Below are 21,147 nucleotides of genomic sequence, written 5' to 3'. Positions count from 1 at the left end.
CCATTCCCGATCCCTGCCCGCTCCCGCTCCACTCCCGATCCCTGCCCGCTCCCGCTCCACTCCCGATCCCTGCCCGCTCCCGCTCCATTCCCGATCCCTGCCCGCTCCCGCTCCACTCCCGATCCCTGCCCGCTCCACTCCCGATCCCTGCCCGCTCCGCTCCACTCCACTCCACTCCCGATCCCTGCCCACTCCATTCCCCCTGCCCGTTCCCTTCCCGCTCCATTCCCAATCCCAGCCCGATCCAGTCCCGCCCCTTTACGGGAGCCCCGCCCAGACCCCGCCCCTCAGGCCCCGCCCCCCGCGGGTCCCTTTCCCATTGGCTCCCCCTCAGGCCCCGCCTCCTTCCGCGGGCCCCGCCTCTAGCCCCGCCCATTACCCTTAACAGCCCCGGAACGTTTATGGCGGGGCCATGCCGCACGCCGGACCATTTAACCACTTCCCCGGCGCCCTGAGGATGGCGGCCGCGGATTGGCTCCGATTCCCTCACGTGACCCGGGAGGCTCCCGGGAGGCGCTTCCGGCCCATCCCGCTCCGCCGGCGGCTCCTGGGAATCCCGGGGATCTTGAGGGGCCCGGGGGTCCTGGGGCTCCCCCGCCGCCCTGACCCTCCCCCTGTCAGCACCGAGGGTCTCCTCGAGCCGCCCCATCCGCTCCCCTCTGCAGCCTCCTCCCCACAGCCCCGGTCGGGCCCTGAGGGAGAAGGGGGGGCCCTGTGAGGGTCTGTCCCGCTGGCCGCATCGCTCTCCGTGCCCAGAGAGCCGCCGCCACCCTCAGGTTATGTCCCCTCCTGCCCGGGTGGGACCGCACAGACCCTCCCCGGCTTTCCCACCCCGGCCCTGCCGCTGTTCCCGAGGCTCCCCCCCGTTTTTCCCAGTGAGTTTTTCCCAGTGAGATTTTTCCCAGTGGGTTTCCCCCGCCTTCCCCTCCAGCATGGAGTTCGCCGAGCTGATCAAGACCCCCCGAGCCGATAACGTGGCGCTGCACCGCCCGTTCCACCCGGCCGTGGAGGGGACGCTGTGTCTGACCGGCCACCACCTCATCTTCTCGTCCCGGCGGCACGACAACGCCGAGGAGCTGTGGCTGCTGCACTCCAACATCGACTCTATCGAGAAAAGGTGATGCTCCCCTTTCTCCCTGCCCATCCCTAATGCCTTGTCTCGGGGTTGGGAAGCGGTTGGAAAGGCTGGCTGGCACCTCAGCTGTCCCAAATCCAGGCGTGGGGAGCAGGAAGGATGCTCTGGGCATGGACGTTGCCTTAAGCTGTGCCACGGGAGGCTCGGGTTGGGCATCAGGAGGAATTTCTGCACAGAAAGGGCGATTAAGCATCGGAATGCCAGGGAGGTTTGGAGTGCCCATCCCTGGAGGTGTCCAGGGAAGGACTGGAGGTGGCACTCAGAGCTCTGGGCTGGGGACAAGGTGGGGTCGGGTGATCCTTTTCCAACCTCAGTGATTCTCTCAGCGCCCAGGGCGGGGTTCTGCTTTTGTTTGGATGTTCATGTTTGATGTTGCATCTCAAAGGTTGAATTTTTGCCACAGAGTCAGAGCCTTTCCACCCCTTTTGCTCTGTGTTCGTTGTTCAGTGGGTTCATCTGCCCCTGCAGCCCTTTATAAACGGCGCAGCTTCCTGCTGTGCGGAGAGATGCAAATCAGAGCACTGCTGCAGGGATTTGCTTTGTGTCACCCACCAAAACTGCTGGCACAAGTGGTCTCTGGACTTGCTCAGCTCCAAATCAGTCTCCTGCTGCTTGACAGCATCGTCCCTCCCTTCTGCAGCTGCTTATGGGATCAATAACCCTGTAACAATGTGCTTTTTGTGGTAAAGCTGAGTCCTAGCTGCAGAGCTCCATATTTTTTCTTGCCCATCCCCTTTTTATTACAGAGACTTGAGAGATTTATCCTTTTCCCCCTCATTTGTGCCTTAGCTGTACCATTGTCCCTCATAAGGTCTGCCCCACCTCACCTGGTCATTGTCTTCTGCTCCCTCCCCTTGGTCCTTTTTTCAGCTTGATGGTAATACTTCATTTTTGTATTAATTACAAAATCCTTCCTCTGTTTTTAATGCCTGCTAAGGAAATCTGGTAGAACAGAATCCCTTTCTGCCAGCAAGACTGGAACATTCAGGCAGCAGAAATTTTAAAAAGTAGAGTCTGGAATGGGGGAGTTGCTGGGTGCTGATTAAGTTTGTTCCTGATTTCCCTGAGTGTTTCTGAGAGAGGAAAGGAGCAGAGGAGTGGAAACCCCAGGGAATTTCTTCCCATGCTCAGTCCTCAGAGTGGTTTGGCCTCACCCCTGTTACTCCTTGTACTAAACCAGCCATAACCCCATTTTGAAAATCAATATTTACAAGCCTTTCTTTCTGTTTAAATTTTTTTTTAATGAGTTTAGCAGCAGTTCTGGTGTAAGTTAATCCCAAATAATCAAGGAACATGGAGCTCTGAGGAGGGAGTAGTGCACTGCTGGCTCAGGATGTGATTTACAACAGCTTTACTCTGTGTGCAGATACTCTCAGCCCTCATTTGCCAGAGCAGACCCTGAAAGTTGTTTTGTGTGAGTGTAACTGCAGTGAAACTTGGCATGTAAAGGGATAACAGGAATTTCTCCATGCTGGAGAGAATAACAAGACCCCCAAATCAATGTAGATTTTAGGAAGATCCAGTTTGGTGCTGCTTCAGGTTCTTAGTGCACAGCATTGTGCCAGGTGCAAAAAATCTCTTGTCCCATTTAATTCTATGAAGGTTTTTAAAACAAAGTGGTGTTTTCCCTAAGTATCAGAGGATCAAACTCTGCTCCTTGAACTTTTGTAGCTCTTTAAGTGACTGAAATATGGCTGATGAGGGCTCTGAGCTGCTTTGTGAACAGAGACTTTTCTGGGGGATAAGACCTTCACTGCCCTGAGGTCTCCAGAGCAAATCGTGGCACTGCAGGTGTCAGACACCAAACTTTCCTGTTAAATCATAAATCCCACAAGGGTTTGGGTTGGAAGGGACCTTAAAGCTCATCTCATTCCATGAGTAGGGACACCTTCCACTATCCCAGAGTGCTCCAAGTCCCGTCCAACCTGGCCTTGAGCACTTCCAGGGCTGGAGCAGCCAAAGCTTCTCTGGGCACCCTGTGCCAGGGCCTCCCCACCCTCCCACTGGTGTAATATTTGTCATGTAATACCTCCACTCCCTGCCACAGCCAAAGGATGGAATAAAGGGACATAAAACCAAACTTGCAAATGGCAAATAATGAGTTTTAATAATGTGATTTATGATTTAAAAGGTTTGTTTCTTTATTTTCTTGAAAGGTGCTGCTGCAGACAAACTGCCACTGATGGGATTTTGCCTTGTAGAAAGAGCTGTGGCACTTCTCTTGCCTTAGAGGATCCTGTTTTTACGGGACTCACTTCCTGTCTTGCTGTAGGTTCGTGGGCTCCTTGGGCACCATCATCATAAAATGCAAAGATCTGAGGATTATCCAGCTGGACATCCCAGGGATGGAGGAGTGTCTGAACATCGCCAGCTCCATCGAGGTGAGGAGTTACCATCAGTCAGAAAACCTGCAGGTCTTGAGCTCACCTCAGCCTTAACAGCTTTTTTTTTTCCAGTTAGGAAGGTTTTCATTCATGTTTTGGAAGGCAAAGGAGAATCTGGAATATTTCACATGAGGTTGTCGGGTATTTCCCAGAGGTTTTGGACTCCCCATCCCTGGAAGTGTCCAAGGCCAGGTTGGACGGGGCTTGGAGCACCCTGGGATAGTGGAAGGTGTCCCTGCCCATGGCAGGGGGTGGAATGGGATGAGCTTTAAGGTTCCTTCCAACTCCCACCTGTGATTCCATGATTTCTCTTGCCCACACAGGCGCTTTCCACCCTGGATTCAGTCACCCTCATGTATCCGTTCTTCTACCGGCCCATGTTTGAGGTCCTGGAAGATGGATGGTCCTCTTTTCTGCTGGAACAAGAGTTTGAGCTCCTCAGTTCAATGGTGAGTGGGATTTGAGGGATTTGCCCAGGCACTCAGATATTCTGTGAACTCTTTCACCCAGCAGTGGCTGGACTGGAAATCCTGGATGGTTAAAAATCCATCTGGTGCCTGGGTGAGAAGTGAGCCTTGTTGAAATATTCCCTCTGTAACATCAGACCTTTGTTTGCTGTTTCTCCTTGTACTAGTGGGGGTTTGAAGCCTTTCTCAGGAAATCACAAAGGTAGGAAATGTTTTTGGCCTTTGGGGATGGTTTTCTAATTGGAAGAACAAATTGAAATCCTTTGGCCTGGCTTTGTTGTACTTAACTTTGATCTGGAGTGGAGTGAGATGAATCTTTGTCAAACCCTTCTTTGAAATGACATTGGTTTTAAAAAATTGCTCTTTAGGAGGATGACAATGAAGATGCCCAGTTTGAAGCACTTTTTCCTTTAGTTGATGCTGGGGAAATATTGAGGAGGTTCAAAAAGCAGGAAACTTCCAGTCCTCTTTCTCCAGGTGCTCTTGAGTACATTGATACTGTTTTGGTACCTGAAGGGTAGCAATTCTTGTGGCATTGCCTGTTGTGTCTCTTCTTCAAATTTCCTTTTAGGATGGCTGGATTTGGTAGAGTGGGAACTGTCTTGGGTGGAGGAACCTGGTTTAATAATTCCTTAGATTTGCATCTCTGTGTTCCCGGCCTTTGTTTCACATCCACTCTGTGCTCTTGCTCCATCAGCTCAGGTTTCTGAGCCCACATCCATTAGTGCAGCATCCAAGAACATTGATTTTTTTTTTTTTTGTTTGTTTGTTTTAATTTGCTTTTATCTGCAGCCCAGCTTGTCTGCAGCCTGTATCACTTCCTGGCTATGAGCAATAACTGAATAATGTGATCAGCTTGACCAAATTCAGTTGATGAAATCACCAGAAAATTAAAGGGGTTCAGAGGCCTTGCTATTTCTGTCTCATGATTAAAGCACTCTCATGTGTCTTATCTTCCTCTGTCTTCCAGAGAGAGACCAACTGTCTGTTATCATATCCAGCACATGGATCCATTGATGTGCTGCTTTCTTCCTTATTTTTCAGGGATTTAAGACTGCATTTGTCAATCTCTTGCCTTTCTGAACATACTCTCCTTTGTAAGAATTGCATTTAAAAACCTCATTGCCTTTTAGCACCACGTTCCCAGGGCAATCATTCATTCCTTTAAAATCTCCACATCTGGCAGCTGTTGATTTATTCTTGGCTTTTCACCCAAAACCTCACATTTTGAACAAAATGGTGTCAAAAGCCACCTTCCAATGATTTACGTCTGCTGAACAACAGATAAATGTCTTGTTGACCAAATAAGTCTTGTTCTGTAATGACACTGCCTTGTGTGACAGGCTGGAACAAGGAAATGGCTGATTTAAATCTTTCTCCCAGAAGTCAAATGAGTAGAATTCCAAAGGTTCCTGCCTCTGCTAAATCATCCATCTGTATCTGTACCCTCCCCAACAGGGTAACAAGTCAAAAACTGGATTTCACCCACCCTACAGCTCTAGAACTGTGTTAATTCCACATTTATCTACTACAGGAGAGTTGTTTTCAGACACACTCTCTAATGGCAAAGTGAAGTGTAAAAGTTAATATTTATTTTTAAAAGTTCGTCAATGCATTAAATATTTAGATGATATAATATGCAATTTGTATTCTTCACTGCACAGTGAGGGGCTGAGTGGAATTCAGAGTATGTGCAGGGGGTTCATATTTTCTCTGAGCAGTCAGAGGAGAGCCAAGAGGTTTCTCTTCTGCCAAATTCCACAACTGCAGGACACTGCAAACTAACTCTGGAAATTCATTATCCTAAAATGAAGTGGAGAGGCCATGAGAAGTTTGTACACTGGCAGTATAATTAACAAAAAGGTATTTTGTTGCCAAGAAAATCACTTACTTCATTCTCCTTTTCTTTCCCCCTTTATTCCTTTTTCTTTCATGTCTTCTTTCCCTCCTTTTTCTTTCATGTCTTCTTTCCCTCCTTTTTCTTTCATGTCTTCTTTCCCCCCTTTTTCTCTCCCTGTCTTTTTCTCTCTTTTCTTTCCTTCCCCCTCCCCCTTTTTCTCTGTTTTCTTCCCCTTTTTAGCAGGGAAGATCTCAGGATTCTGAACAATTCAGTTGTGCTTCATCTTTGTATTGGAGCTTCTTTTAAAAAGCAGAACTTTCTGTGTTTGGGCTCAGGTTACAGTGGTACTTGTGAACCATATTTTGCTCTTTCCAGACAAGCATCAACTTTTACATCCGTTCTGTTGCTTGTCCATGCCCAATCTGATCCCAGCAGGGCTTGTTCCTTGGGAATGGCCTCTGGCATTGCTGCTTTGCAGGATCTCCCAAGGTCCACCCTGGGTTCTTGACTTTTTTTGAGGCCTGTTGGCAGAGCTTGACTTGTGTCCCAATGTTTTGTGGAAAACAACAAACAATCTCCTGGCAATTACAAGTTTTAGGAGGAAGGATAGCTTGGGCATTTGGGAATCAATATCTCCATAAACTAGTATTAGGACAAGAAAAGTAGAAATCTAAGAGTTGATCCTGTCCTGGGTTTAAGAATCACTCCTTTCTTTGTTCTTTGGAGTTCTCTCCCTTTCTGCTCAGCCCTCATCCTTTTGCTGCTTCTATCCTTAGCTTTTTTTTGATTCCTAGAAGCTCAGGTGTCTTGCTGGGAGGATTCAAGGTTCACTTTGCACTCCCTGAGTTTCACACAGCACAATTACCTGGTGATAGCTGAAGGTGAGGTCCCCCTTCATCCCTTTCCCTGCAGTCCGTCTTCTTCCTCTGCTGCTGCCTCCCTCTTCCAATTACCTGTGGCCCTTTTTGCTTCCAAATTCCAGCCAGGCCTAAGCTAAAGAGAGTTGATTGGGGCAGTCTGGAGCTCTCACTGCAGAGGTTAACGGGATCTCTGCAGCAGGAGCTGTTGTAGGGAAGACAAATGGTGCCAAGTGCTGCCTGGCTCCTCCTCCTTCCCCTGGAAATGACACCGGGGTGACATAATGGGATCATCTGTCTCTGGTGTAAACGGGGAGGAGAGCAGGTTGTGGGCAGGGTTAAATTACCACAGTGGGAGATGAATCAGGTGCTGCTCTTCCATTCCTGTGGTGCCTGTGACAGCCAGTCTCAAACATTCCACAGAGTTCTGGTTTTGCCTTCTCCACATCATGTGTGGCGGTGAGGCTTTTATCAGTTTGGTATTCCAGATCCATGCATATTTTTTCATGGTAATCAAATTGCACAACATGCTATGTAAATTAACATAGACACCCCAAAAGTCCTATTAAAATCCCATTGTTGGTGCATTAAAAGCTGGAGCTGTGACCAGCCACATTCCTTTTGTGACCCAGAACCTTTCATCTCTGCTCATAACACGATGGCCAGAGGCAATTTGACTTGGCATCTGGGACAAGCTCTGCTTTTTATAAAATGGAGCTCTTCAGAGGAGCTGTTTGGAGGCTAATGAATAATGAAATAAGGTTGTGGCAGGGATGGTGCAAAACTGTCCAGCTGGGTTCATGCACAAAGGCAGCAATTGCTGCTATTGATGCTGGTATTTATTTTTTCCCAGCATCTTTCTTAGGCTGCCACCAAAAAGGACAGTTTTCCTGTCTCCTAGGCCACACATCCCATGCCTTGGAGCTGCTGCTGATGAAACAGTGTTGAGAGTCGGATCACCTTGTTCAGCTGATGGAAAGGCTTCATTGCCAGAAAACATTCCTGAACTGATCCCAGTTTTCCACTGGACCAGTGAGCCAGTCAGGTGGATTTATATAAGCAGGTAGCAATCAGGAGTGTGGCAAGATATAGTAAGGATCTGGAAGAAAGGAATTCTGATCAGAGATGTGCAATTCATGCAAATTCAACCAACAGACTTGAGTTGATGTAGGTTTTATGTGTTTTGTCACAGCCTAATTTGTCTGCTGTGCTCTTCTCTCACTTTGTCCTACCTGCCTTATCCCTCTGCCTTTTTGTCTGCCTCAAACTTTGTTTGAACTCAGATGAGCAGAGGTTTGATGGATCTCTCTGGGGTCTCTCCCTGCTGCAGAATCTCCACGTTGACCTTTTTCCCTGAGCTGCAGCCAAGGTGTGTGTGTGACCCTGGGTATCAGGTAGCTGGAATTCTCATGCCAAGTGCCTGTGAGATGTCACATTCAGCCCTTCTTTCCCAAGGCTTTGGCTGTTGGAAGCTGGAGAAGTTACATAGCAGGAGCTCATGATGAGCCCTCGCTGCTGGGCTGCTTCCAGAAGGTGCTTTTGGAGCAAGAGCTGCAGCTGAGCCCACAGAAAAGAACCAAGCTGGAGATGTTTAAATTGAAATTTTAACCTCAAAGCAGCTTCAGCATCTGGAGTTGGTGGAAATTCTTGCCTTTCTGGGCCATCTTTGTCTTGTGAACTCTTCTTTCAGTACAGGTGGAAGGTTGGGCCCATATTCCCTGTACCTAAACGAACTTGTTGTGAGAATACATTTCTCTGTGGGGTTTCTCCTTGCTGTCTGCTGTGCCTGTGAAATAATTTAAAGCCACAGTCACCCATTTCTGCCCACGTGGGCTTATTTTGTGCCGTTTGAGGATGTGGATAAGCCAGAGGGGGAACTGTTGTTCAAGACCCAGAGGCACCTGATCACTGTTCCATTGCTTACAAGCTTTATCTGCACTCTGAGGAATGAGCTTCTGGGAGCTGCTGCAAGGAGATGATTGCAGGGAGCACCAGGGGATGTGCTGGAAAACTTACTGGGTCAACAGCCCTGTGAATGGATGCTTAAAGGACAATTTGTGGTGCAAATGGAACAGATCACAAATGTTACTCCGTGTGTGCTTTATCCTGTGCATGGAAGTCTTTCTTCCCTGTTACCTCTCCCATACAACAAGTTTTCTGACACAAAGCTGTGTTCTGATGTTTTTCAGACCAATGAATGGCGTCTGAGCTGTGTCAACAAGGAATTCTCTGTGTGTCCCTCCTACCCTCCAGTTGTCATTGTCCCCAAATGCATCGATGATGAAGCGCTCCGCAAAGTTGCCCTGTTCCGCCACGGCGGCCGCTTCCCGGTGCTGAGCTACTACCACAAGAAAAATGGGATGGTGAGCTGGGCTTGAGGGGTGGTTGTGCCTGAAGGAGGTGTGGGAATCTGTTTTATGCTCTGGAATTAACAGAGCTCCTGGTTTATTTTCCGACTTCCTCAGTGAAGCTGGGTCTGGGTGATGGAATGAGTAATCTCCATCCTAGAAATAGCCCTTAATCTGCTTGTTTGGGAATGTGCATGGCAGGAGCTTGCTTACAGAACTAAGAGCAAGATGGGGCCTGTAAAGCCACTGCTGGCACCCTGACTGGCTGTGCCTGCCAAGAGTTTTCATGGAAAGGATGGCAGGAGCCACATTGTCCTGTCTGTGAGCGGTGGGTCCTCGTCACAGCCGTGGTGACAGCAGAGCCAGCGCTGCTTCTGCTGTGTGACTGTGCAGGGAGGAGCAGGGCAATCTGAGCCTGGCAGGGTAACTCGATTCAGGAGTAACAAAGTCTCGGTCTTGCACAGACTTCCTGACAAGCCAGAATCTAATGGAGTGACTGATACGTTGTAATTAAGAAATGCACTGTATGAGACTGTTGGTTAATTGTGTCTCTTGCCGATGTAACCAGTTCTGAGGGTGCTGGGATGGCCAACCTGCAGCTTTTAAACTTGATACAGTCTCCTCAAATGCTCTAATGCCTTCTCCTGTGACCAAGATTTGTAAGCCTTGAATTTGAACTGTGTAGTCTGACTCAGAAGTACCTTGGGGTTTGCTTTGCTTTGCTTTAGAAGCAGCCAACCACCTACTCCATATCGGTTGTGCTTTTTGCTTTTTCTCAGCTCAACAGAAAACCATCAAAGGAAGATTTTTTTCTCGATTATCTCTCCAAACTGTGCATGTTTCAGGTGTGAGGAGTACAACAGTATTTGGCTTGGAGTGTTGGAGTTGTGACAGTAAAGCTGTCACTCTCATTGCCCTCCCGCCTCTGAGTTCTCAGCTGTAGCTGGGGTTGCTGACTGGCTGCCCTCACATTTTAGTTACAATTTGAGCTGCTGGGGTGCTTCTGAATTGAAAAGCATTTGCTAAAGAGAAATCTCAGCTCATCAGTCTGTGGACTTGAGGTTTATTAGTCCATCCATGGGGTAAAAATGTCACCTTCAACTCATGAACAATTCAAGCGTTTTAAGAACAGAGTTGGGAAGGGACTTTGAAAATGACAATCCTGAGTTGGTTTCATAGAATCACTGGATGGTTTTGGTTGGAAGTATCCTTAGAGGCCATCTAGTTCCAATTCCCTGCAGTGGGCAGGGATGCCTCTCACTGGATCAGGCTGCTCAGGCCCCATCAAACCAGGCCTTGAACACTTCCAGGGATTTATAACACTTCCAGGGTCTATGAAGGAGCCATCAGCAGGAAGGCAGCTCGGTAGTTCACAGAGATGGTACTTGAGGCATAACTGAAGGGATACAGCCTCTAAGGTGATGCCTGGAATTTAAAACTTGCCCAGCCAAATGATTGCTGGATTCAAGGATTTCTGGTTCATTTTTAAATACCTTCAGTCCTCGCGAGGGATCGAACTTAAAGCAACCGAAGTATTCAGGGCAAGGCTTGATGCTCAAGTGCATGGTGCCTTTCAGTCAGAATTCTCTCCACTTCCAGTGCCTCACTGATGGTTTTGTGTCTCCCCAGGCGATGCTGAGGAGCAGCCAGCCCCTGACGGGCACCAACGGGCGGCGCTGCAAGGAGGACGAGAAGCTGATTAACGCCACGCTCCGCTCGGGCAGGCGCGGCTTCGTCATCGACACCCGGCCTTTGAATGTTGCCCAGCAGGCCAGGGCCAAGGGAGGGGGCTTTGAACAAGAAGTCCACTACCCCCAGTGGAGGAGGATTCACAAATATATTGAGAGGTGGGTGAAATCAGGCTCTCCTCTGAGCTGGGCTGTGTTGGGTCGCACTGGCAGAGCAGTGATACCTCCACAAAGTCCTTTCTGTTTTAAGAAGAGTTGTGTATCTTGCTTCCTGGCAACAGGGTTGTGTTCTTTCTATGGCAAAACCAGGGTATGTGGATGATAAGGGGATTTTTGGTTTGGTTCCTTGTTCTGGGCAACCTGCTGCAGGTGTCAGCCATCAGGCATCATCCCCATGCTGTTCCTTTTCCTGAGCATCTTTAGCCACACTCCAGCCTTCCTGTGTTCCCCTTTGCAAGGAAGGAGCAGGTACCTTGCCAGAAAACTTCTGCAGGGGAGGATTTGTTCTGTGGCTGTCACACTCCTCTTGTCCAGAGGATTTGGCCAGAGAAGCTGTGGCTGCCTCATCCCTGGAAGTGCTCAGGGCCAGGTTGGACAGGGCTTGGAGCAACCTGGGATAGTGGAAGGTGTCCCTGTCCATGGCAGGGGGTGGAACAGGATGAGCTTTAAAGTCCTTTCCAACCCAAATCATTCCATGATTCTGTGGTCCAGTACTTTTCACTGGACATCTAATATGCTTCAGTCATTTGCAGACAAGTTACTGAATTAAACAGACTAAAAGTCTTGCCTAGTTCAACCTCCCTTAAGCCTTAATTTTGGGGAATCCTTCTGCACAGACATGCAGTAATATTACTGGAGCTGTGGGCCAGCTCTTGAGGAGTTCAATAAGGAATTTCCTGGCAAATACTTGAAGTGTTTGGTTTTCCTTCTAAAGATTTTATGTGAACTTAAATTTGTTGCTGATTATTTACAGCATCAGAGAGAGGAGAATGAATAAACGCAATATACAAACCCTAAATAATCCATGTCCTTGGTCCTATGCTACTCCTTGTGCTTTCAACAATATTTTCCTTTCTCCAAAGGTTTAATATCCTGCAGGAGAGCTTCATCAAGCTGGTGGAAGCTTGCAATGACCAGTCACACAACATGGACCGCTGGCTCAGTAAACTGGAAGCTTCCAACTGGCTCACTCACATCAAGGAGCTGCTGACTGCAGCTTGTCTGGCTGCTCAGTGCATTGACAGGTAAATCTCCTGCAGAAAGTCTTGGGTTGCTCATTCACTGGTTACAGATTGCTCATTAAATACCTCTGGCAGCATCAATAACTGCCTGCTGTGATCTGGTTCACTTGTACCCATGGATGATTCTGTTTCCTCGTCATGAAGGAATGTTCCTCCAATAAATCAGGAAGAGGGAGGAAACCTCAGCTAAGGAAAGGTTTTGGATCATGTGGTGAAGGTATATTTCTGTGTCTGTTGCAGCCAAGCTAATTTAGAGAGTTTTATTGAAGGTTTGGGTTAAAATGGGCCCATCTGAAATGGTGTTTGATGACCTGGAAAAGGGGACACAGAGTTGTTGTTTTCTTTCTTTAAGAAGTCTTTTTTTTTTTTTTTTCTTTTCAGCTGCAAATTTCCAATACCACACCTCACTTCCAGAGGTTAAAACAATGTCATCTCCTTGTTTTCCCCAGAAACTGGTCCAGTGCTTTTACCCTCTTGTATTTTTATCCCCACATCCCTTTCCAAGCAATCCTGCTCATCCCTTCTAAGTGCTTGTGACCTCTTTTAACCTGACATCTCTTTCACAAATGCTGCTGACTCAGCTGACTCGTGTTCAGACCTCAGGCTGCAGAGGCAGTGCTTGCTGTCAGGTGCCAGGGTTTATAAAGCCAGATGCAGCAATCTACATGGGTTTTATCTGTGGTTCTGGGTGGGAAAAGCCCATCCCAAAATTCAGGGAAAACCTGGCTTTTCATAGGAACTGGGGAATGTGTTCTGCAGGCACACGAGCAGCTGAAATGCAGTCTCAGTAGTGAAACAGCAGTGCTGCATTAAAATGGGAGCTCTGTGCTTTTTGAAAGCTCTGACAGTGCTGCTTTCATTACTGCCTGTGCCAGGAAAGGATTGCTCTGGATCAATAGTTTTATCTGGAATTCTTTCCTGCAAGCGTGTAATGGGAAAGATCAGTGATGAAATCCTTCTGGCTTGTTGGGACACTGGCTGATTTCATCATTTTTAACCTCAGCTTTGCTTTTTCTGTTTACCTGGAGCCATGGCAGGTCAGTTCCAGGTGCCTGACCTGCCTCACTCTGAGCCTGGAGGTCAGAGCTGGGCTGGCAAGGAGAGTTCTGTTGTATTTTCCATGGGGAGGGAATGGCTGGGACAGATCTTTCAGCATCTTAACGGCCTGAAAGATGAAAGGGGAAAATAGTGTTAGAAAATTATGTAGGGAGGGAAGGTTTTGATTAAAGATTAGGGAGAAACTCTGTATTATAACAGTGGGGGGCCCTGGCACAGGGTGCCCAGAGAAGCTGTGGCTGCCCCTGGACTCCTGGAAGTGTCCAAGGCCAGGCTGGACAGGGCTTGGAGCAACCTGGGCTAGTGGAAGGTGTCCCTGCCCACAGCAGGAGGTGGAATGGGATGAGTTGCACTTCCAAGCTGTAACTCAAAGGGTGCCAATCCCAAAGAGTGAGACCCACAAAGGAGATCTCACCGTGCACCTTCTGTCAGTGTGGGAAAGGGTCTGGATTTCCAGCATGCTCAGCAACTGAGCCTTAAGTGATGCAGAGCTCAAGTTACTGTTGGGGAGTATCCAGGTGAGATCCATGTGGGATCCATGTGGGATGGGGCTGCAGTGGTGGTAAAGAGCCAGCAAAACCTCACCACTGTCAACACTGGTGTCCATGGGATGTAATGGCATCCACTGGGATGGGTTCTGCTCATTCACACTCTTATCCCTTCCCTCCTTTTTGTTTCCCAGGGAAGGTGCTTCAGTACTAGTCCATGGCAGCGAAGGAACTGATTCCACGCTCCAGGTCACTTCCCTGGCACAGATCATCCTGGATCCAAGGTGCAGGACCATCCGTGGCTTCGAGGCTCTTGTAGTGAGGGAGTGGCTGCAGGTAAGAAATACCCTGGACAGAACAACAACTTGTTCCAGAGACACTGGGGTTGGGAAATAGCCTGAGGGGCAGCCAACAGGTTGGGCCTTGTTGCAGCCCTGCTGAGTGTGAGTGTCCTTTGTCCTAAAGAGCAGCATCGTTACCTGAGTCATTTGTCCCTCTGGCACTCCTGGGGCCTCTGCCTCTCATGGCAGGCTTTTGATTTTGGGGCACTGCCTGTTTTGTGGGCTCAGGGGGAACATCTCTTATCAAGAATGGTTTGGGTTGGAAGGGACCTTAAAGCTCCTCTTGTTCCAACCCCCTGCCATGGGCTGGGACACCTTCCACTAGACCAGGTTTTGTCTTTTCCATGTTATTAGATAAAACTGTTCAGTCTAAACCACAAAACCTGAGTTGTGCTGTTTGTACCTTTGCAGTCTGGTCCTCCAGTGCACCCACCCCAGCTTGTTCCTGCTCACATTCTCTGATCAAACACAGCCTGAGAAAGGCAGGGAAAATGGTCATAGAGTCACAGAACCATTTCAGCTGGAAAATACCTTCCAGGCTGTCAAGTCCAACAGCACTGCCAAGGCTACCACTGACCCATGTCTCCAAGTGCCACATCCACGTGGCTTTTAAATCCCTCTAGGGATGGGGACTCCACCACTGCAGCTGTGCCAGGGCTGGGCAGCCCTTTCTATGAAGAAATTCTTTCTAACATCCAATTTAAACCCCCACTGGCCCAGCCTGAGGCCGTTCCCTCTCATCCTGTCCCTGTTCCCTGCAAGCAGAGCCCGACCTGCCCCTGGATGCCCCCTCCTGTCAGGGAGAGCCAGAAGGTCCCCCCTGAGCCTCCTTTGCTCCAGGCTGAGCCCCTTTCCCAGCTCCCTCAGCCGCTCCTGGTGCTCCAGACCCTTCCCCAGTTCCGTTCCCTTCCCTGGACATGCTCCAGCCCCTCAGTGTCCTTCTTTTAGGAGGGGCCCAAAACTGAATCCCAGAATTGAGGTGCCCCAGCAGTGCCAGCAGAGGGATAATGGTTTCTAACAGCTTGTTCTGGCTGCCTGAGCAGCTGCATGGACAGAACTCACACTGAAGTGTTTTTTCCATGCGTCTTCACATCCCATTCCTCTGTGTGTGTTGCTCTCCCTGATTCCCACCAGGCTGGCCACCCTTTCCAGCAGCGCTGTGCCCAGTCAGCCTATTCCAACAGCAAACAGAAGTGGGAGGCCCCGGTGTTCCTGCTCTTTTTGGAATGTGTGTGGCAGATCCATCGGCAGTTCCCCTGCTCCTTCGAGTTCAACGAGCAGTTCCTCATCATGCTGTTTGAACATGCCTACGCTTCCCAGTTCGGGACTTTCCTGGGAAACAATGAAAATGAAAGGTTGGTGAGGACGCTTGACTTGAATCCTTTAAATGTTGGGCTGACTTGGACTAAAAGTCACAGAATCATGGAATGATTTGGGTTGGAAGAAGCCTTAAAGATCGTCTTGTTCCAACCGTCTGCTGTGGGCAGGGACACCTTCCATTATCCCAGGTTGCTCCAAACCCCATCCAGCCTGGCCAAAAATCTCCACCCATCACCAGTTTATTTAGTTTCTCACAAAGAAACTCCTCCATAAAAGAATAACCAGCTGGAGTTTGATGTGAGTCACAGCTGTGGGAAGTAGACTTGTCCATGCAGGCCTGGAGGAGGAGGAGGTCGAGGCAGGCAGAGGCCACAGCTGGGAATTCTGTCCCTCGCCTGCGAGGGAGGAATGTGACTCTGTAGCCTGGTGGTCCTGACACCCCCAGGGGCAGCCCTGAGTGGGGCTGCTGGCTGTAGCAAACAGAGTGAAGGACTGGAGCTTCCCACAGCTGCCAGGGAGGTTAAGACTCCTGTTTTGAGCTTGGCAGTTCTGCCCTCAGGACTCCTGGCTCTAGTAAGCCCATGGCTGATGGTCTGCTGCTGAACTGAAGACCACTGGACAGGAAGGGAAAAACAGAAGTGATACTCCAGAGAAGGAAGGCAATTTAAAGCTTCCTGTAAACCTCTCTGTCCATAAAGTAATCTGGGTTTAGCAGAGACTCTGCTGCCTTCTGCAGGGCTGCTGAACCAGTCATCTGCAAAACCAAGTTAGACTTGAAACCAATAAGCTGAAATTTGGAGGAGTATTGAATGTTACATGTAATAACCTGCCTGTCACATCTGGGCACGTCAGCCTGGGAGCACAGACAGGGGTTGAAGTCTGATGTTTATCTTGTGCTGTCTGAAGCACTCGCAGGAGTGGTGAATCTCCTGCCTGGCTGGCAGTTCAATTTGCCAGTGCAGGCAGAATGAGGTTTGCTGCAATCCAAGGCACAGGTGGAGGTGGGATTGCCCCAGGAAAACAGCAGTGCTTGCTCCATGTGCTCAGTTCCTTGCTGCCACCAGAGGGACCTGTCAGACGTGCCCGTTCCAGCAATGACATTCCTTTTATGTGCTCGAGAATTCCATTGCCATCCTTCCCTGATGCTGCCCTGCCCCACTTCCAGCTCTACCTTAACACAGGAGCCTGATCCCTTTCCAAACCTGTCACTCAAAGCGTTGTGAGGAGGTGACTGATTCTTCACCTGGACAGCAGGCAGCCAGCTTACAAGTGTTATTTCCCCATCTTTTATTCAAAACTAATTGTAATCAGCCAGGTTGAGTAAATTGCTTTAGGTTTACGCCCTGTGCTACGATGGTCACGGCATTAACCTGAATTATCTGGGGGAGTAGCACATAGAGAAACTCGTGGCTGTGTGGTTCTGACAAAAGGAGCCTTTACAGATCCAAGTGTATAAAACTGACTTGTTCCTGTGGGTTTCTTAGGGCTAAACTGAAGCTGCCTCAGAAGACCATGTCCCTGTGGTCCTGGGTGAACAGGCCTGAAGAGCTGAGCAGGTTCCAGAACCCTCTTTATGAGGCCAACAGCCTTGTCATCTGGCCCTCCGTGGCCCCACAGAGCCTGCAGCTCTGGGAAGGTGAGCCAGGTTTGCTTTCCTTGTTGCAGCCAGTATCTCTTTTGTGATTATTTGTCAGACTTCTGGAGAATCCATGCGCAGTGGGTTCCCTGCTGCAGGAGCTTTCCCCATCCCATGGGTGCTGAGGAGTTCATGACAGTGACACAAGCAGGCTGCCGTGGCTGGGTGGAGACTGAAAATGGAGTGGTCTGATAAGTACAGGAGGAAAAGAGAATGAACCCCCTTCATTTTCTTTTATTAATCTTGTTTAATAGGATGGTGAACTTGGAGAGGAGGGGGGAAGCTCTTTAGGGGGGAGGGAGAGGGAAGGAAGTGTGAACTGTGTGCACACTGTAAGTCCTCTCGTACTTGAGAGCTGCTGGAATGTGAACAACCTTCATGAATTCCTCCTTGTTTCAAGAAACCCTTGTCACCTGGGTGTCTCTGGGCTTCCAGGTGTCTTCCTGCGGTGGAACAGGCCTTCCAGATTCCTGGAGGAAGCCGAAGAAGAAAGGATCAACATCATCAAGTACAACAAGGAGCTGCAGGCCAAGGTGAACGCGCTGAGGCGGCAGCTGGCGGAGTTGGAGACGGGTGAGGAGATGCAGGAGGAGCCCTGAGCTGGGCTTTGCCTCAGGCCTTTGCTTTCCAGCCCCCTTTACGTCGAGGAAGAAACATGGAAAGTGCATGTTCTGCTGAGCCCTTGGGTACAGCTGACCCTCCCACTGCTGAGCCCTTCACTCCACAAACCTCCCTGCTTTTTGGGGAGGGGTTTTTGTTTTGTTTACAGAAGACCCAGCTGGGCACAATGTCCCCTCTTGGCAGCTTTTCTGTCTCACAATTGGGTACAGTGTCAGCAGGAGCTGGAACTCGTTACCTCCAACTGTGTGGATGACCAGGATGGGCCAAGAGACAGGATGTCTCCAATTTATTTTGGACTTTTTCTGGTTTTGTTGAACACTCACAGGATTCAAATAGAGAGTTCTGTATAGATAAGGTAAAGGCATTTTGTCTGGAAGCACCTTTTCTCTCCTACAGTAGGTAAGGCAGCTTAGTTCTTTAATTTCCTAGGAAAACTAGAAATTGTTAAAATCAAATTACAGGTTCTGCCAGTCTACACAACACTCTCAGTAGCCTTCACATCTCACACTTGGGGTTTTGTGTTCAGCATTGGCTTGGGGGCAGGAAGTTAAATACCAAACCAGAGCAAGACATTTCAGTGCAATACAGAATTGAAGTAGGGATTCTGCTGCTAATGTTTAAGCCATGACCTTCAGGTGGAATTGTCCCTTGTGGGCAAGGATCTCCTAAGGAATAACAAACTTTTTTTATTCTGCCTGGAAAACAAAAAGGTTTAGTAGTTGGTGGGGGTGTTCAGTTGCAGAACAGGGCTCGGAGCTGTCCTTTAAACCAGAGCCAAGCTGCCTTCTTGGGAATTCCAACCCTCCTGGCTGGGTTTGGACACCTGGCCAGGTTCACAGCATTGCCAGGGTGCAAGAGCAGCACTTCATTCACAGCTCAACAAAACACATTCGTTGCACCTGATGTGCTTTTCCCTCTTGTGCTCTTATGCCCATGTTGTAAAACCTCAAAAGCAGCAGCTGGAAGTTCAGGTGACCTCACAGATCTGCTGCAGATGAAGGGGCCATCACACTACAAAAAATATTAAGAGTTTAGATGATTTGTAGCTGCTAAAACTGCATAAAGACTTTAGGAATAAGCTTTTTCCCATTTCACTTTGTATTTTGTAGCTTCTCTTTCTGTTTCTGTGGCTTCAATCTGCTTTTTATAAAATCAGAGTTCTCTCTAGTGATTTTTTTTTTCCTCCTTTAAAAAGACAGGTAGGAGTAGGTCTGAAATACTCAGAGGCATTTTTTTTTAGCTTGATTCCATGGGTAGCTGTACAGGATTGGGAAAAATTGAATTAACAGCAGCACATGTGGCTGGGATTATCCCGAAAAGAGCTTCCTTTTAGCCTGGTTCTGCTGGAACAAGCAGAGCTACAGTAGGTCAGTGGTGTGATCCTTCTGGAAAGTGTTCAGCTTCCAAGTTCATGGAATGAAGCTGCCTTTATTTAAAAGCCACTTCACACCAATTTGTGTGAAAATGCAGGATCTGCAGTTGTACAAGTAGCTGGGGAGGAACCTGCAAAAATCATGTAGCCACTAAGTATAGCCTAAGAAAATTCTATCATCAAGAAAATGATATAAAATTATGTGATAATGGTCAAGTGCTACCTTAATACCTCTTCAGTCCTTATTTCCTTAATTATTTCCTTCTTGCCTAAGCTAAACTTAACCCTGAAGTCCTTTGGCTTAAAAAGTAACAAGATCCCTTTTAAACCATTGCTTGCTTAAGGCAGAAGAGTGATTTCCCCCTGCTTGCAATGCCAATTTCTTTTTAGGTTTGGAGCCTTGTTCCCTAAATCTAGTCTGACACAGGGAATGCTGCTCAGGGTGGCTGGGAATCTGCTCTGCATGACAGGGGAGGCACAACTGGGCTGTTCCCTCCTCCAAATCCAGAGATTCCTCTGGGTATGTTGCTCATACAAGCCCTTAAAATGATTGTTCACCCGTTGAAATGATGTCTTTGGGATCTGCACCTGCCTGGGTGGTGTTTCCCTACCCCATTCAGAATTTCTCCATCTGAAATCCATTATCCTCAGCCAGATGGGAAGGATTCAGAAGGCACTATTTTCCCTGTAATAGACTACACATAAAACACTCCTAAAGGTTATGCAATTCCCTAACACAGTAATTATAGATTGAGCTAAATAATAGAGAAGCAGAGAGGGTTTTTTTGGATCTAATTGCCTGGCTGCTCCAGCCTCTCCTGCAAACTGCAGGCATCCGAGGAAACTGGGAAACCAGCTGTGACAGCCAACAAAAGGCAGCACATTCCCTCTGAGCTGGCATCGATTTCAGCCTCCACTTGTGTTGAATCCGCACCCAAGCGCTGTGTGTGCCTTGGGAATGTGGATCCCAGCCTTCCTGTGGCAGTTTATTCCACAATTCTGGGGCTGGGCAGCACCTTGTCCCTGCACAGCTTCTGTGGCACAGGCCTGGGAGGGCTGGCAGGAGGCGGAGTGGGGATGGGTGGTGGTGTAGGCTCTCCTGGGAGAGGACATGTCCCAGAGCTCTCCTGCCAGGCTGCTCCCATGTTCCCACTGGACTTTCCCATTCCCAGTGCTTCCCAGGCTCCAGACTCACAGCAGAACACTCCCATGCTTTGCTTTGCTGCTTGCCTCTCCCCTATTTAATCACATATTTAATATCACTGATGGGTTTGCTCCTCTCAGAGGGGGATCCCTGCCCTGTGACACCCTTTTTGCAGATTCCCTGTGTCTTCCTGAGCTGTGGCAGTGCCCAGCTCTGGCTCCTCCCTGTGCCACTGCCTTACGCCCTCACTGCCACCCCACTCCTGCTCTTTTGCACACAATTTGTTGTACAAGCTGGACATTGAAAGCCCCATCTCCCAAGTTTTCGGGGCAATCCACAAGGACACTCTGCCATTTACCAAAAAAAAAAAAAAAAAAAAGAAGGGAAAAGGAACTAACTTGCACAGTTTTCATAAGGGAAATACGAAATATGTACCTTCACTATTTTGATTGTATTGATTAACTCTTGAATGTGGCGCTGGTTTTGACGTGCACTTTTGTCCCTGTTGCATAGGATCCAATTTCAAGTTGCACTGTACAGCGTTCTTGGTGTCTCCTGTGCGCTTTGCTAAAGCCTCAGGCAGTGCTGTCGTTGTGTGAGGGGTGAGGTGTGTGCCAGCACTGCCTGTGTTTGTCACAGCAGCACTGTGTGACGTGTGCTGTGTGTCTGTTCACTCCTGCCAGCTCAAGTGACGAGCGCGCTGCTGTCCCAACATCTGGAACTGCTCTTTGGACTTGGCCGCTGCGTCAGGCTTGATTTTTTTCCTGTACACTTTGAAATGGCAGGGCTGGGAGTTGTGTGCTGGTGTTAGGTAATTGCTGTCTGTGTGCAGAATCCCAGCTGCTGCGGCGTGGAATTTACTGCAACAAGAAGAAAAAAAAAAAAGTAACAAAGCTGAGGAAAAAGAAGATGATGGCTCAAGGTTCAGCCATTTGGGGGAGCAAAACAGATACAAAGTGGCTGTAAACTTTGCTGTAGATATGTTGAGACAATAGTAGATGTGTCTGTTTAAATTAAAACCTTGAAGACTAAAAAGTTCTTTAATTACACTGCTGAATCTTCTTTATTAGCGTGGCCTTCCCTTCCCACAGGAGGGATGTGGGTGGGTGTGACTTGGATGAAGCTTTTGATTGAAGTTTTAGCTCTTTTGTGTTTATTTTAGAGCTGAACAGGCCCTGTGGTGGTAGAAAAGGGGTAAAAGGAGAAGGG

The 21,147-nt window shown here is 48.6% G+C and overlaps 1 protein-coding gene across 1 annotated transcript; it reads left to right on the top strand.

Moving 5' to 3' along the window:
* Positions 1 to 563: 563 nt before the first annotated feature.
* MTMR9 (myotubularin related protein 9) lies at positions 564 to 20,917 on the top strand. Its single transcript, XM_082276852.1, has 10 exons — positions 564 to 1,117; positions 3,408 to 3,516; positions 3,843 to 3,968; positions 8,873 to 9,046; positions 10,661 to 10,878; positions 11,802 to 11,963; positions 13,699 to 13,840; positions 14,980 to 15,200; positions 16,650 to 16,801; positions 17,237 to 20,917. The coding sequence occupies exons 1-10, from the start codon at positions 933 to 935 to the stop codon at positions 17,398 to 17,400; spliced, it is 1,653 nt and encodes a 550-aa protein (XP_082132978.1). The 5' UTR covers positions 564 to 932; the 3' UTR covers positions 17,401 to 20,917.
* Positions 20,918 to 21,147: the final 230 nt, after the last annotated feature.

The sequence above is a fragment of the Coloeus monedula genome (genome assembly GCF_965178545.1).
Source record: "Coloeus monedula genome assembly, chromosome: 2".
NCBI classification, from domain to species: domain Eukaryota; kingdom Metazoa; phylum Chordata; class Aves; order Passeriformes; family Corvidae; genus Coloeus; species Coloeus monedula.
Note: the sequence above shows the minus strand (reverse complement) of the source record. Positions and strands in the feature narration are given on the sequence as shown.

What these genes read in the sequence shown, in the direction of transcription:
- MTMR9 (XM_082276852.1), top strand. Translation starts at nt 933, where the DNA reads ATGGAGTTCGCCGAGCTGATCAAGACCCCCCGAGCCGATAACGTGGCG. An exon ending in ATCGACTCTATCGAGAAAAG is followed by an intron (nt 1,118 to 3,407) that starts GTGATGCTCCCC and finishes GTCTTGCTGTAG; the next exon opens with GTTCGTGGGCTCCTTGGGCA. An exon ending in TAGTGAGGGAGTGGCTGCAG is followed by an intron (nt 13,841 to 14,979) that starts GTAAGAAATACC and finishes GATTCCCACCAG; the next exon opens with GCTGGCCACCCTTTCCAGCA.